The sequence below is a fragment of the Sapajus apella genome, unplaced genomic scaffold, assembly GCF_009761245.1.
Source record: "Sapajus apella isolate SASKATOON/1434 unplaced genomic scaffold, GSC_monkey_1.0 scaffold234, whole genome shotgun sequence".
Classification (NCBI taxonomy): Eukaryota; Metazoa; Chordata; class Mammalia; order Primates; family Cebidae; genus Sapajus; species Sapajus apella.
The window spans coordinates 548,858-559,875 of record NW_022437174.1 but is presented as its reverse complement, the minus strand read 5'-3'; the positions used below and the strand labels follow the sequence as shown (position 1 = coordinate 559,875).

Below are 11,018 nucleotides of genomic sequence, written 5' to 3'. Positions count from 1 at the left end.
ACGTTGGAACTATGAGAGATGGCATTTTACCCCAGCCCCTGCCCCAAACTCGCACCTCGAGCAGGTGACCTGGCCCTCTATGCCTCATGCTTATCCATGCCAGCCTCACGAGGCTGCTGGGGCAGCGGCTGGCCCCAAACAGTGATGCCCTCAGGGAGGAAGGGGAGCAATCCTCACCCCTGGGTGGCGGCCAGAGCGGACACAGAGAGCCAGCCCACCTGACACCGCGTGACCTGTGCCCATCGCCAGGCTGGTGGGGCGGTGGTCCCAACTGCTCTCGAGGGGTCTCAGGAGGTGGCATGAAGCCCTTTGGAAGAAATGGGGAGAATTTCTGCAAGCCCAGAGGTCTGAGCAGACAGCTGGGGCCAGGGTGCCTGGGACTTGGGGCTCCTGGGGCGGGAGCCTGCTTGGGGCCTGGCGCTGGGATCTGGGAGCTGGAGTCTGGGGGTCCGGCTTCCTGGGGCCTCCTCAGCCGTCCAGGAGGCAGAGGGAGGGCTCTAAGTGGGCTAGGGGAGGTGGGTGGGGAGGGGGCTGAGGAGGCAAGTGTAGGTCTGGCGCCCTCGGGAGTTGAGCAGCCTGGAGCGGGCATATGAAGCCCAGACCATGCTGGCAAAGACAGGCTCTGTTGCTGGGGTGGTCAGGAGTGGGCGGCCCCTCCCCCCTTCCAAGGCCCGGCATCCTGGAGCCCACAGAGGCCGCTTTTGGAAGAGATGTATCCCTGGGTGCCGGTCCCCATCCCAAGGTGCGGGCTTGGCAGGCAGGGCACCCGTCCCACTGCTGGGGGTCCCTGGCTCCCAGCTGGCCGGATTTGTGGGCAGCAGGGAGGGGCCGGCGCCCCATCCCTCCCCTTTTCCTCTTGGGACTGTCTCCCTGTCTGCAGGGTCCATCTGACGGGGTGGGGGTCCTCTTCTGGGGGGCCTGGGAGAGGGATGGTGGCCATCAAGCCCAGGTCATGGTTCAGAGAACACCAGACACTCTCAGCCAACCCGACCCTGGCCAGACACTGTGGTTACAACTTGGCCCAGTGCAGCCTGAACTGAGTCAGCGATTCTGTGGCCTGGTGTCCAGGCCCCGATGGGTGGTGAACAGGGCAAGAGACACGCCCCCCCCCAACCCAGCCCCACCGTCGCCCAGGCCAACACCCCAGGGTTGGGTCCACGGTTGCCCCCTGCCACCGATCCGTGGCGAGGGCACCGCTGGGCACCACCCACAGCCGCACACAGAGCGGCCAGCAGAGGGCACCAAAGGCCCCTCCGAGGGTGCGGCTCCGGTGGACACTGGATGGGCGGTCAGGTGCCCGTCCCAGGCAGGGCGCTGAGTGTGGTCCGGTCCTTCTTCTCGGGAGCCGTCAGCCTGGGGCTAAGATCTCCAAATCCAGTTTCAGCCTCGCCCTCTGACTCACGCCCCTCCCTCGGCCTGCTCACGGTCTGGCGGAGCTGGCTCCAACCCCACCACTCCCACTAGGGTTGTGCCCAGCAAAAGCCGGGCTTGGGTGACAGGTTTTGGGTCTTCTGGATGCCGGAACTGGGAAGGCCACGGGAAGAGGAGCTGGCAGGGTCCCCTCTGGGCTCTGGGGTTGAACAGCCCGGCTGATGGCCGGCCCCTGCCTGGCAGTGCTTAGGAAAGGTGCCGTCTCCAGGGGCTCCAGGACCCACTCCCGCTCCCAGGGAATGAGACACACGGCTCCTGGAGACTTTACTGGTTTAATCGCTTAGCGCTGTTGCCTCAGCCACCTCCTAGCTCTAGGGTGAGACTCAAGTCCAGGCACCAGGACCCACCAGCACCCCAACACCATGCAGGGATCCTTGGCCTGAAACCTGGCCAGAGGAAGCTCCAGTCCTGGGCCTGTGAGGGTGAGCGCTGAGGGCGTCTGAGGCCGGCTGTGTCCCCTGCATTCTCACCCATGCAGGTGAAGCATGTAGCATTCCCCCTCCAAGGCAGGCATGGCCTGCTGGAGCCCCTCCCGGGCCCCCCTCAAGGAGCAGAACCCTGCGTGTGTGCGGGGCTCAGCCCTGCCAGCCCTAGCTCCAGCCCACCCTGGGGTGTGGTGGATGTGGAAGGGGGTGGAGATGGGGGAGCATCAGAGGGGTCTCGACCCCACAGGTGTACTGGGGAGGCCAGGGACAGAGGCCCCACCCCAGGGAGTTCTGTGTTCTTGGGAAGGTGGACAAGGGGCTGGCACCACTGGGCGACAGGTTTGGCTGAGATTGGCCTTGGTGCGGGCTGGGCCTTGGGCACTGCTGGGCCCAAGGACGGGCCTTGTGCCTTCTGACAGGGGCAGGGACCCAGGCCAGCACCACACCCCCTCCGTGTCCTTGGTACAAAATACATACACATATAAAAACAGTACTCCATGCACTGCGGGTGGGCTTCCCCTCTGACAGGCCCCGCCCGCCGCAGCAGGGTCTAGCTGTCCTCCCCCCTCCTCTGATTCATGGAATGAAACTTGTTCATGAGTTCTTCCAGCTCAGACCCGCTTTGCTGCTTCTAGGAAGGAGAAACGGGGCAGCCTCAGCCCAGGGCCCCACAGGTCCGGGGGCAGGAGGGGAGGGGGCGGCGCAGCGCAGGGGGGCTCACCTCCTCCAGGAAGGCCTTCTGCACCATGAGCTGGCTGTACACGCGAGCGCCCTCCTCCCCGCACACCTTCTTGAGCTCCTCTTTGTTGAGGGAGAAGAGCTGCGGCCCGGTCAGGATGCCCAGGTTCTCCACGATCCTAGGGCGGGCGGGCAGGTGGGCATCAGGGCCGCACCGTGGGCGTCGGGGCCGCACCGTGGGCATCGGGGCCGCACCGTGGCCGTGGCTGCCTGGATCCCCCCCAGCCGGTCCCCGACAGCTGCGCACCTGCGCACACCTGCGGCCGCGCCCCCCGCCCGCGCCCCCCACGCCCCCGCTCACCGCGCACTGAAGGCCTTGGCTTCCAGCCAGGCGCGGACCTCGTCGGGGCCCGACTCGTAGGTGAGCGGCTGGGTCACCGGCTGGCTGCGCTCCACGCGGAAGTGCCGCGGCGGCTGCGTCCTAATGTGGCTGATTTTCCGGATGAGTTCGTCGTTGACCTCGTCCATGTGCTGCATCAGCTCTGAGGGAGCGCGCGACTCAGGACCCCACCGTTGCCCCCGACCCTGGCCCGGCCCCGGCCCCGGCCCCAGACCCCGGCCCCCGCCCCGACCCCCGACCCCGACCCCGGCCCCCGTCTCCCGACCCCGACCCCGCCCCGACCCCGACCCCGACCCCGGCCCCCGCCCCCCTCAGGTGGCCCTGGGCCCCGGACCGCCGCCTCCAAGCAGCAGCTCTCACCGTCTTTGTTCCCCGGGAAGCTTGGGGGCAGCTTGCGGGTCGGGCTGGCGGGGCCCCAGTACTGCTGGCTGGTCTGCGGGGCGGGGGGGATCAGGCTCCGCGCCCCCCCCACCTCCTGGCACCTGCCCGGGACCCCGCGCGGCCCGCGCGCCGGCCCTTCCCCCCTCCGCGAGCCCCGGGGACCCGGCACCCGCTCCGGTGTGGACTTGGCCGGCGCCGCTCCCCAGGCTCGGGGCTGCCAACCCCGGGACCCCGCGGGCCCACCTGCTCGAACGGGGCGTCCTCCGGCCTCGCCTCGCCCAGGATGTTGCAGGGCACGTACCCCGCCTGGCCGCTGCGGCTGCGCAGCTTCCACCACTGCCTCCCGTCCTCCAGCACCTGCGGGGCGCGCGTCAGCTCGACACCCACCGAGGCCGGACAGCGCCCCGGGCCTCCGGACCCCGGCTTTCCACCCCTCCCCGCCGCCCTCCCTCGCGGGGCCGCCCCTCCTCCACCCTGCCTCGGGGGTCTGGGAGCCCGTTTTTGAGACGGGTGCCACTGTGCCGCCCAGGCTGCACTGCAGTGGCCGGTCACTGCCCACGGCAGCCTCGGTCTCCTGGGCTCAAGCGATCCCCCCGCCTCAGCCTCCCGAGTGGCTGGGACCACAGGCGCACACCCCCACACCCAGCTACTTTTTATGTTTTTTGTAGAGATGGGGTTTTGAGGTGTTGCCCAGGCTGGTCCCGAACTCCTGGGCTAAAGGGATCCTCGGGCTCGGCCTCCCACAGCGCTGCGGTTACAGGCGTGAGCTGCCTCACCAGGCTGTGGATGTGGCCCACTCCGCCCAGCCTGCTCCACTTTCTGTCCCCGAGTGGGTGGCCTGGATTCCAGCTGGCAGAGACAGCCAGTTCGCAGGGGCTCTGGGGTGCGTGTGAACGACAGGCCCCTGCTGGGTCCACGTGGTACAGACGCTCCCCTCAGCCGGACACAGGGGTCCCTGCAGGCTTTTGGGGAGCCCCAAGATGGGAAGGCCCCTCCAGCAGGCTTTGGATCCTGATCAGAGCCCAGGGGTGGCGACCCTGGAGAAAGGGGCTGGCAGCTGTGCCCCGTCCTGGTGTCACCCAGCCTGGCCCTAGATGGCCCCCCACCCCCCGGTAGCCCCTCTCTTGAGGCCCTGCCCCGTTTCCCCCTCTCAGACCGCCTTGTCCAGCCCCCTCACCTCTAGGACCTCATCCTTGAGCACCGACAGCTCATTGGCGTTTCGTGCTGTGAAGTCGTACAGGATCTTGACGTACTTGGCCATGGCTGGTGTTGGCTGGCAGCCCCTGTGAGGAAGAGGAGGGGCTGAGGGGGTCTCCTCTGAGACCTGGGCAGGGGCCGGGGGCAGCAGCTTCCCAAGTGCACGGCTGGCTGCCTCTTCTGCTATGGAGGGCACTGTGGAGACAGGCTGCAACGTCAGCCCAGAATGGAAACTGTGACAGCCCCAGAGCTTTGGGGCCCTGTGCGGAGGAGGGGCAGGTAGGAGGTGGGCGTGGCGCAGGGGCCTGTGGCACAGCAAGGCTGGCCCATCCCAGGCCACCTGGCGGTCTCCAGGCTGGCACCCCAGGGGAACCAGAGCCAGGGGTGTTCCTGGGAAATGCCAGGGTCACAGCTTCCCCAGCTGGCCAGTGAGCGCCAGGATGTCTTCAGAGCCATGGCAGCCCGCAGAAAACAGCCCGCATAGTCCAGCAGAGGACTGGTCTCAAGCTCCTCTCTGGGGGATGGGACCTGCACCTCAAAGGTCCATGGGGGCTGGTTCTGGCTGGGGGGTCCTGGCTTTGGCACAGAGCAGGCCTGTGGCTGTCACCGGGCCAGGCCATCCATCCTGGTCAGTGTGGCCCTGGTCATCAGGGCAGCTCCCATGTCCAGGTGCTCAGGGAAGTGAAGGGGCTGCGGACTATCAGGACAGGGGCAGGGGGACAGACCAGGAGCAGGAGTCGAAGGGTGGAAGTGTTCCTTCCGTCCTGCCTTCCTCCTTCCTTCCTCCCTCCTTCCTTCTTCCTTCCTTTTTACTTCCTTCTTCTTTCCTTCCTTCCTTCCTCCTTCCTTTTTCTTTCCTCCCTCCTTCCTTCCTTCCTTCTTCCTTCCTTTTTCCTTCCTTCCTCCCTTCTTCCTCCCTCCTTCCTCCCTCCTTCCTTCTTCTTTCCTTCCTCCCTTTCTTTCTCCCTTCCTCCTTCCTTCCCTCCTTCCTTCCTTCTTCTTTCCTTCCTTCTTCTTTCCTTCTTTCTCTCTTCCTCCTCCTTCCTTCCTCCCTCCTTCCTTCCTTCCCTCCTCCTTCCCTCCCTCCTTCCGCCTTCCTTCCTCCTTCCCTCCCTCCTTCCGCCTTCCTTCCTTCCTTCCTTTTTCCTTCCCTCCCTTCCTCCCCCCCTTCCTTCCTTCCTTTCTTGTTTTTGAGACGGAGTCTCGCTCTGTCGCCAGGCTGGAGTGCAGTAGCGTGGTCTCGGCTCACCGCAACCTCCGCCTCCTGGATTCCAGCGATACTCCCGCCTCAGCCTCCCGAGTACCCGGGATTACAGGCACGCGCCACTATGCCCGGCGAATGTTCGTATTTTTAGTAGGGATGGGGTTTCACCATCTTGGCCAGATGGTCTCAATCTCTTGACCTTGTGATCCACCCGCCTCGGCCTCCCAAAGTGCTGGGATGACAGGTGTGAGCCACCGCGCCCAGCCGGGTACAAATGTTTCTAAGTGTGGTCCTAGGCCCAGGGCCAGGGGAGCCAGGCTGACAGTGTGGGCAAGGGGAGGCCATGCTTGCTTAGAAGATGGATTTCTGGCCCCCTTCCCCCCAAAGCCAAATCCTGGAACGAGAGCAGAAGGGAGGAGGGGAGGCAAGGACAGACGGGACTCCCTTAATTCCTGGGCTCGTTCTGTCTGCTGTGGAAAAGGTCAGGGGGAGGGGGAGAGGCTTCCCTGGCCCAGGGCCTCGGCCTCCTCCTGTGGCTCTACAAGAGGCTGGGCCTGGATCAGTCCCAACAGCCCCAACGGGGCGACAGTGTTTGCTGAAACCACCCAAGTTCAGGGGTTTAGTAAGTTTCCAACCTTGATTCTAAACATAAATGTGGATGCACGAAAGAGCTGACATATTAGGGTAGAGAGTTCGTACATGACTTTTGAAATGTTTCCTTTAATTAATTATTACACAGTTAAAATGAAAACCGCCTCGAATCTGGAAAAGTGGCATTTTGACCCACTTGAATAATGCACTTGCCACCACCTGGTGGCAGCGTACCCACATGTTTTTAGTGTCTGTAGGTTTTGAAGGGTTTTACTTTCATACTTCCTCACTTTGGGGGCTTACCTGTGAGCATGTGGGGAGCTGACTGGTGGTAGTGCATCCCCTGGGGCTGTGGCCTCTGAAGCGAGACTGTGCTTCTGGGAATTTCGTGTGGACTGTCGGCTCACTGGATGCACCTGTGGGGAAGGTGGGCAGCCTGAGCTGGACGTGGGGCTAGGGCTGGGTAAGGAGGGCAGGGAAAGGCTGGGTGTCCAGGCTAGGGGGTGTGCTCTGGTGAGGGGTGGGTGTCGGGCTGGGGGTGAGTTCTGGTGGGGGGGGGGGTGTGGGGGGGGGGGGGAGCTCTGGCGAGGGGTGGGTGTCGGGCTGGAGGGGAGCTCTAGCGAGGGGTGGGTGTCGGGCTGGGGAGGGGAGCTCTGGTGAGGGGTGGGTGTCGGGCTGGGGAGGGGAGCTCTGGTGAGGGCTGGGTGCCTGGGCTGGGGTGGGGAACTGGTGAGGGGTGGGTGTCAGGCTGGGGGGGATGGGGCTGCTGGTGCTCTCACCTCCTCGACAGGGGCAGGCACCAGCCCCTCTACCTCCCAGGGAGCCTCCTGCAGCACATCCACGGGGGCCTCCCAGCCGCTGTGGAACTTGGGCACATAGAGAGGCACCTGTGGCTCCTGTGGCCACTCGGAGCTGCGGTGAGAGGTCCCGAGATCAGCCCCGCCCCTCCAGAACTGGCCCACCCAGGACCCCCTCGCTGGCCCCCAGGGCAGCCCCGGCTTGGCTCCGCGTGGCCGTACCGGGGCCGTGTCCAGGTCTCTCCCAGTGACTCCCACAGCGACATCTCCTTGGGGACCAAGTGGCCACGCAGGAAGCCCACAGCATCTCGGGAGAGCAGTGGGCAGGAGACAGAGCGTGCAATGTTGGGGCCACCACAGGTGTTGACGATCTGGGGCAGCAAAAGGGTCAGAATCAGAGGGGACAGCAGCCCACAGACCCCCGGAGACCACAGACCCCCACAGCCCACAGACCCCCGGAGAACACAGACCCCCACAGCCCACAGACCCCCGAAGACCACAGACCCCCGGAGAACACAGACCCCAGGAGACCACAGGCCCCCACAGCCCACAGACCCCCGAAGACCACAGACCCCCACAGTCCACAGACCCCCGAAAACCACAGACCCCCGTAGACCACAGATCCCCACAGCCCACAGACCCCCGCAGCCCACAGACCCCCACAGGGGCACCTGCTACCCCGACCCTGAGCCCGGGAGACACTCCAGAGGCCTCTGTCCCCACAACACTCCGCCTGCACCCCCCACCTCCCGAGAACCCACCCCACCCCCATCGCCCCAGCCCCAGGCACCAGGTCCAGAGGCCCGAACAGGAAGTGCACAAGCTCCGCTGCGCTGGGGTTCTGAATGTGCTTCTGCAGCTTGGCCTGTGGGCAGCGAGGCGTGAGCGGGGCGGGTCAGACCGCCATCCACCCTCAGCACAGACGGCGGGCAGGGCTGCCACCACCGGACTCACCAGCAGGTTGATTGCCAGCTTGGTTTTTTGGAAGCAGTCCACAAACTCGACCTCAGAGGGGGGCCGTGCCCGCAGCGTGAGGACACCCTCTGGCAGGGGGAGGCTCCGTGTGAGCCGGGCCGCCCTGGTCTGCCCAGCCCCTATGCGTTCGGTCCCATGAAGCCCACCGTGCAGGCCAGAGCTTCCCCCAGCTCCCTCAGTGTCCCCCCGTGACGACCCCATCCCTGTCCCCGTCCCCGTCCCCGTCCCTGTCCCCGCACCTGCTGGCCCCTTCTTGCCCTTCTTCTTCCCCTTCTTCCGCTGGTTCAGCTGCTTGAAAGCCTCTGCCGCCTTCTGCAGCCGGGCCACAAACCACTCAATGTCATCCAGGGCGCAGTTGAGGATTTGCTGGGGTCAGAGGGGTCAGGGGTCAGCCTCTGACACTCCCACCAACCCGTCCTGAGGCAGGGACAGCCCCACAGGTGACGGGACGAGCTGGGGCCACACCTGTGGAGGGGCAGCCACCGGCTGAGGACTGGCCAGAGGGGGAGCAAGGACCAGTGTCCACCACCGGGGATGGGGCAGGGAGGGAAGGGCAGGGACCGCCTGCCAGGCCTGGGCACCCACCGTCTCCTTCTCTATCTTCTGAGCCAGCACGGCCCTCGGCTCTTCCTCCTGGGACTCCTGATGGTGGAAGCCTGCCAGGGGACACGGGGCTGCTGACCGAGCCCCCACAGCCAGCCCCCTGGAGCCCCCGCCAGCGTCCCCACCTACCTGGCTCCCTGAGCGGCACCTGTGGGCCTACGCGGTTCTTGGCCTGTGGGGAGTCCCCGTCACGGTGCTGGAAGGGGATGGGCGCCGGGCCCTGCGGAGGGGGCAGGATGGACTGCCGCTGCCGGATCTTCTCCTGGTGTCCCCTGGGGGGCGAGGGGGCCCTGCTCAGCCCCGCCGGGGCCACGCCTGGCCCTCCCTCCCTGCTCGGCCCCTTCCCCACCTGCCCCCTCGGCCCCGCTCTGCCCACAGCCTACTTCAGGGTCTGCGGCCGCATCTTCTTGCCCAGCCGGCAGTCGGCCAGTGCGCTCTCGATGTCCTCGTGCACCAGCTCTGCCTGGGAAAGCGGGGGGCGGGGTGAGGGCGGGCACGGCGCTGTGGAGACCCCCCCGCCCCCCGCAGCGCCGCCTCACCTCCACCTCGTCGCAGTGGAAGAAGTGGATGTCGGGCTTGCTCTGCTCGGAGTCCTGGCACACCAGCAGCAGCACAGACGGGTAGCGCAGCTGGTTCAGCACCGTCTGGCTGCGCTGCACAGTGGGCAGCGGGAAGTTCTCCAGCTCCTCCTGCGGGACACGCCACACGCCTGGTACTCACCCGGGGCCTGGGCACCAGCAGTACGTGCCTGGAGTTGTGGACGTGTCTGGAGCACAGGCCCTCGGACACAGCCAAAGGGAGGGCGAGACCCCAGACGCGCCCATGCCCCGAGGGTGTGCGGCCCGGCAGACCAGGCTTCCGAGCTCCCCTGTGCTCTCGGCTCCGTGCGGCCCTCCCTGCCCACCCTGGTCCCAGCCTCTTCCAGGGACCAGATGATGGGAAATGGCTGCCCCCGCAGAGAGGCCCAGACACGCCTCTGGGCGGCAGCGGGTGGCAGCCACTGCCTCTACCCACTGTGCCTATACCCACCAAGCCTCCGCCCCCCGCCACCTCTGCCCCCCGTGCTCCCTGCCCTCAGGGCTGACCCCACCTGAGACTCGATGTCCAGCAGCCGCAGGGACTCGCCGTCCACCCGCAGCAGCATCTCCTGGGTCCAGATCTTCTCCTTGGAGCTCAGCTGCACCAGCTTCCGGATGGCATCGTCCACAGATGTGATGGCTTCGCTCTTGTCCATGATGAACGTGGCCAGGTGCTGGGGGCGGGCGGGTGGTCACTTCGGGGCAGAGCCCTCCTTGTGCTGAGAGCCCAGCCCCCAGGGGCCACGGCCAACCCTGGGTTGGACAGTAGGAGGGGGACCCAGCCCCGCTTTTGGTGGGGGGAGTCTATGCAGCCATGAAATCTGTGGAGACCACACTTGTGTCCAGACAATACCCTCAGAAGAATTCCTACTGCTGCCCGGCCCCTCGCAGCTGACCTCACCGGCCACCTCCCCTCGCAGGCTCGGCCCCCACCCCCTGCACCTGCTTCCCCGCCTCCACAGCACTCTCCCTCCTCAGGCATCCCCTCCCTGGCCACCCGGCTGCAATGCCGGCCGTCACCCCATCCCCGACCCTGAAATGAACCCAGCGTCGCGCTGCACATGGCCTGCTGTGAGGCCGCCGGCTCGCCACTCCAGGGCAGGGTTCCGGCGGCCACTTGCTGAGCTGTGTACAGGTCCAGGGCAGAGCCTGGTGCACAGTGGAGGGCCCTCAACAAGAGCGCGCTGGATGCGTCCGTCCGTGCCTGAGGGTCTGCAGCCAGCCCAGCCCCCCCCGCGCCCTCCACCTCTCCTCTTTCCCGGCCTGACTCAGGCCCCTCCTGCAGCCAAGCTCCCGGTTCGCAGAGTAAAACCCTCCCACGAAGGATTGACCATTCGGTGCACGATGCTGGCACAGCTGGATAAACACTGACGTGAACTGCAGGACGGAGACAACCGCAAAACGCAAAACAAAAGCTCACGCCTGTCGTCCTAGCCTTTGGGAGGCCCAGGCGGGCGGATCACCTGAGGTCAGGAGTTCGATCCCAGCCTGGCCAATATGGTGAAACCCCGTCTCTACTAAAAATGCAAAAATTAACCAGTCATGGTGGCAGGTGCCTGTAATCCCAGCTACTCGGGAGGCTGAGGCAAGAGAATTGCTTGAACAGTTCAGAGGTTTTGTTGAGCCGAGATCGCACCACTGCACTCCAGCCTGGGTGACAGAGCGGGAGGCTCTTTCAAAAAAAAAAGCTTGTGGAGAACATACCAGACGATGGGCCGGGCGTGGTGGCTCACGCCTGTAATCCCAGCAGTTTGGGAG

The 11,018-nt window shown here is 65.7% G+C and overlaps 1 protein-coding gene across 1 annotated transcript in view; it reads right to left on the bottom strand.

The window, feature by feature from the left end:
- Positions 1–1,684: 1,684 nt before the first annotated feature.
- EPS8L2 (EPS8 like 2) overlaps positions 1,685–11,018 on the bottom strand; it is a 20,636-nt gene continuing 11,302 nt past the window's right edge. The window contains exons 4-20 of the mRNA XM_032271472.1: positions 9,773–9,934; positions 9,222–9,371; positions 9,066–9,145; positions 8,812–8,954; positions 8,665–8,735; positions 8,319–8,445; positions 8,059–8,147; positions 7,895–7,969; positions 7,327–7,475; positions 7,087–7,219; positions 6,611–6,723; positions 4,493–4,598; positions 3,559–3,672; positions 3,295–3,367; positions 2,896–3,076; positions 2,578–2,713; positions 1,685–2,487 (exon numbers count right to left, since the gene is read on the bottom strand). Coding sequence (XP_032127363.1) covers positions 2,407–2,487; positions 2,578–2,713; positions 2,896–3,076; positions 3,295–3,367; positions 3,559–3,672; positions 4,493–4,598; positions 6,611–6,723; positions 7,087–7,219; positions 7,327–7,475; positions 7,895–7,969; positions 8,059–8,147; positions 8,319–8,445; positions 8,665–8,735; positions 8,812–8,954; positions 9,066–9,145; positions 9,222–9,371; positions 9,773–9,934 — 1,983 coding nt within the window. The 3' untranslated portion in view covers positions 1,685–2,406. The remainder of the gene's footprint in view (positions 2,488–2,577; positions 2,714–2,895; positions 3,077–3,294; positions 3,368–3,558; positions 3,673–4,492; positions 4,599–6,610; positions 6,724–7,086; positions 7,220–7,326; positions 7,476–7,894; positions 7,970–8,058; positions 8,148–8,318; positions 8,446–8,664; positions 8,736–8,811; positions 8,955–9,065; positions 9,146–9,221; positions 9,372–9,772; positions 9,935–11,018) is intronic.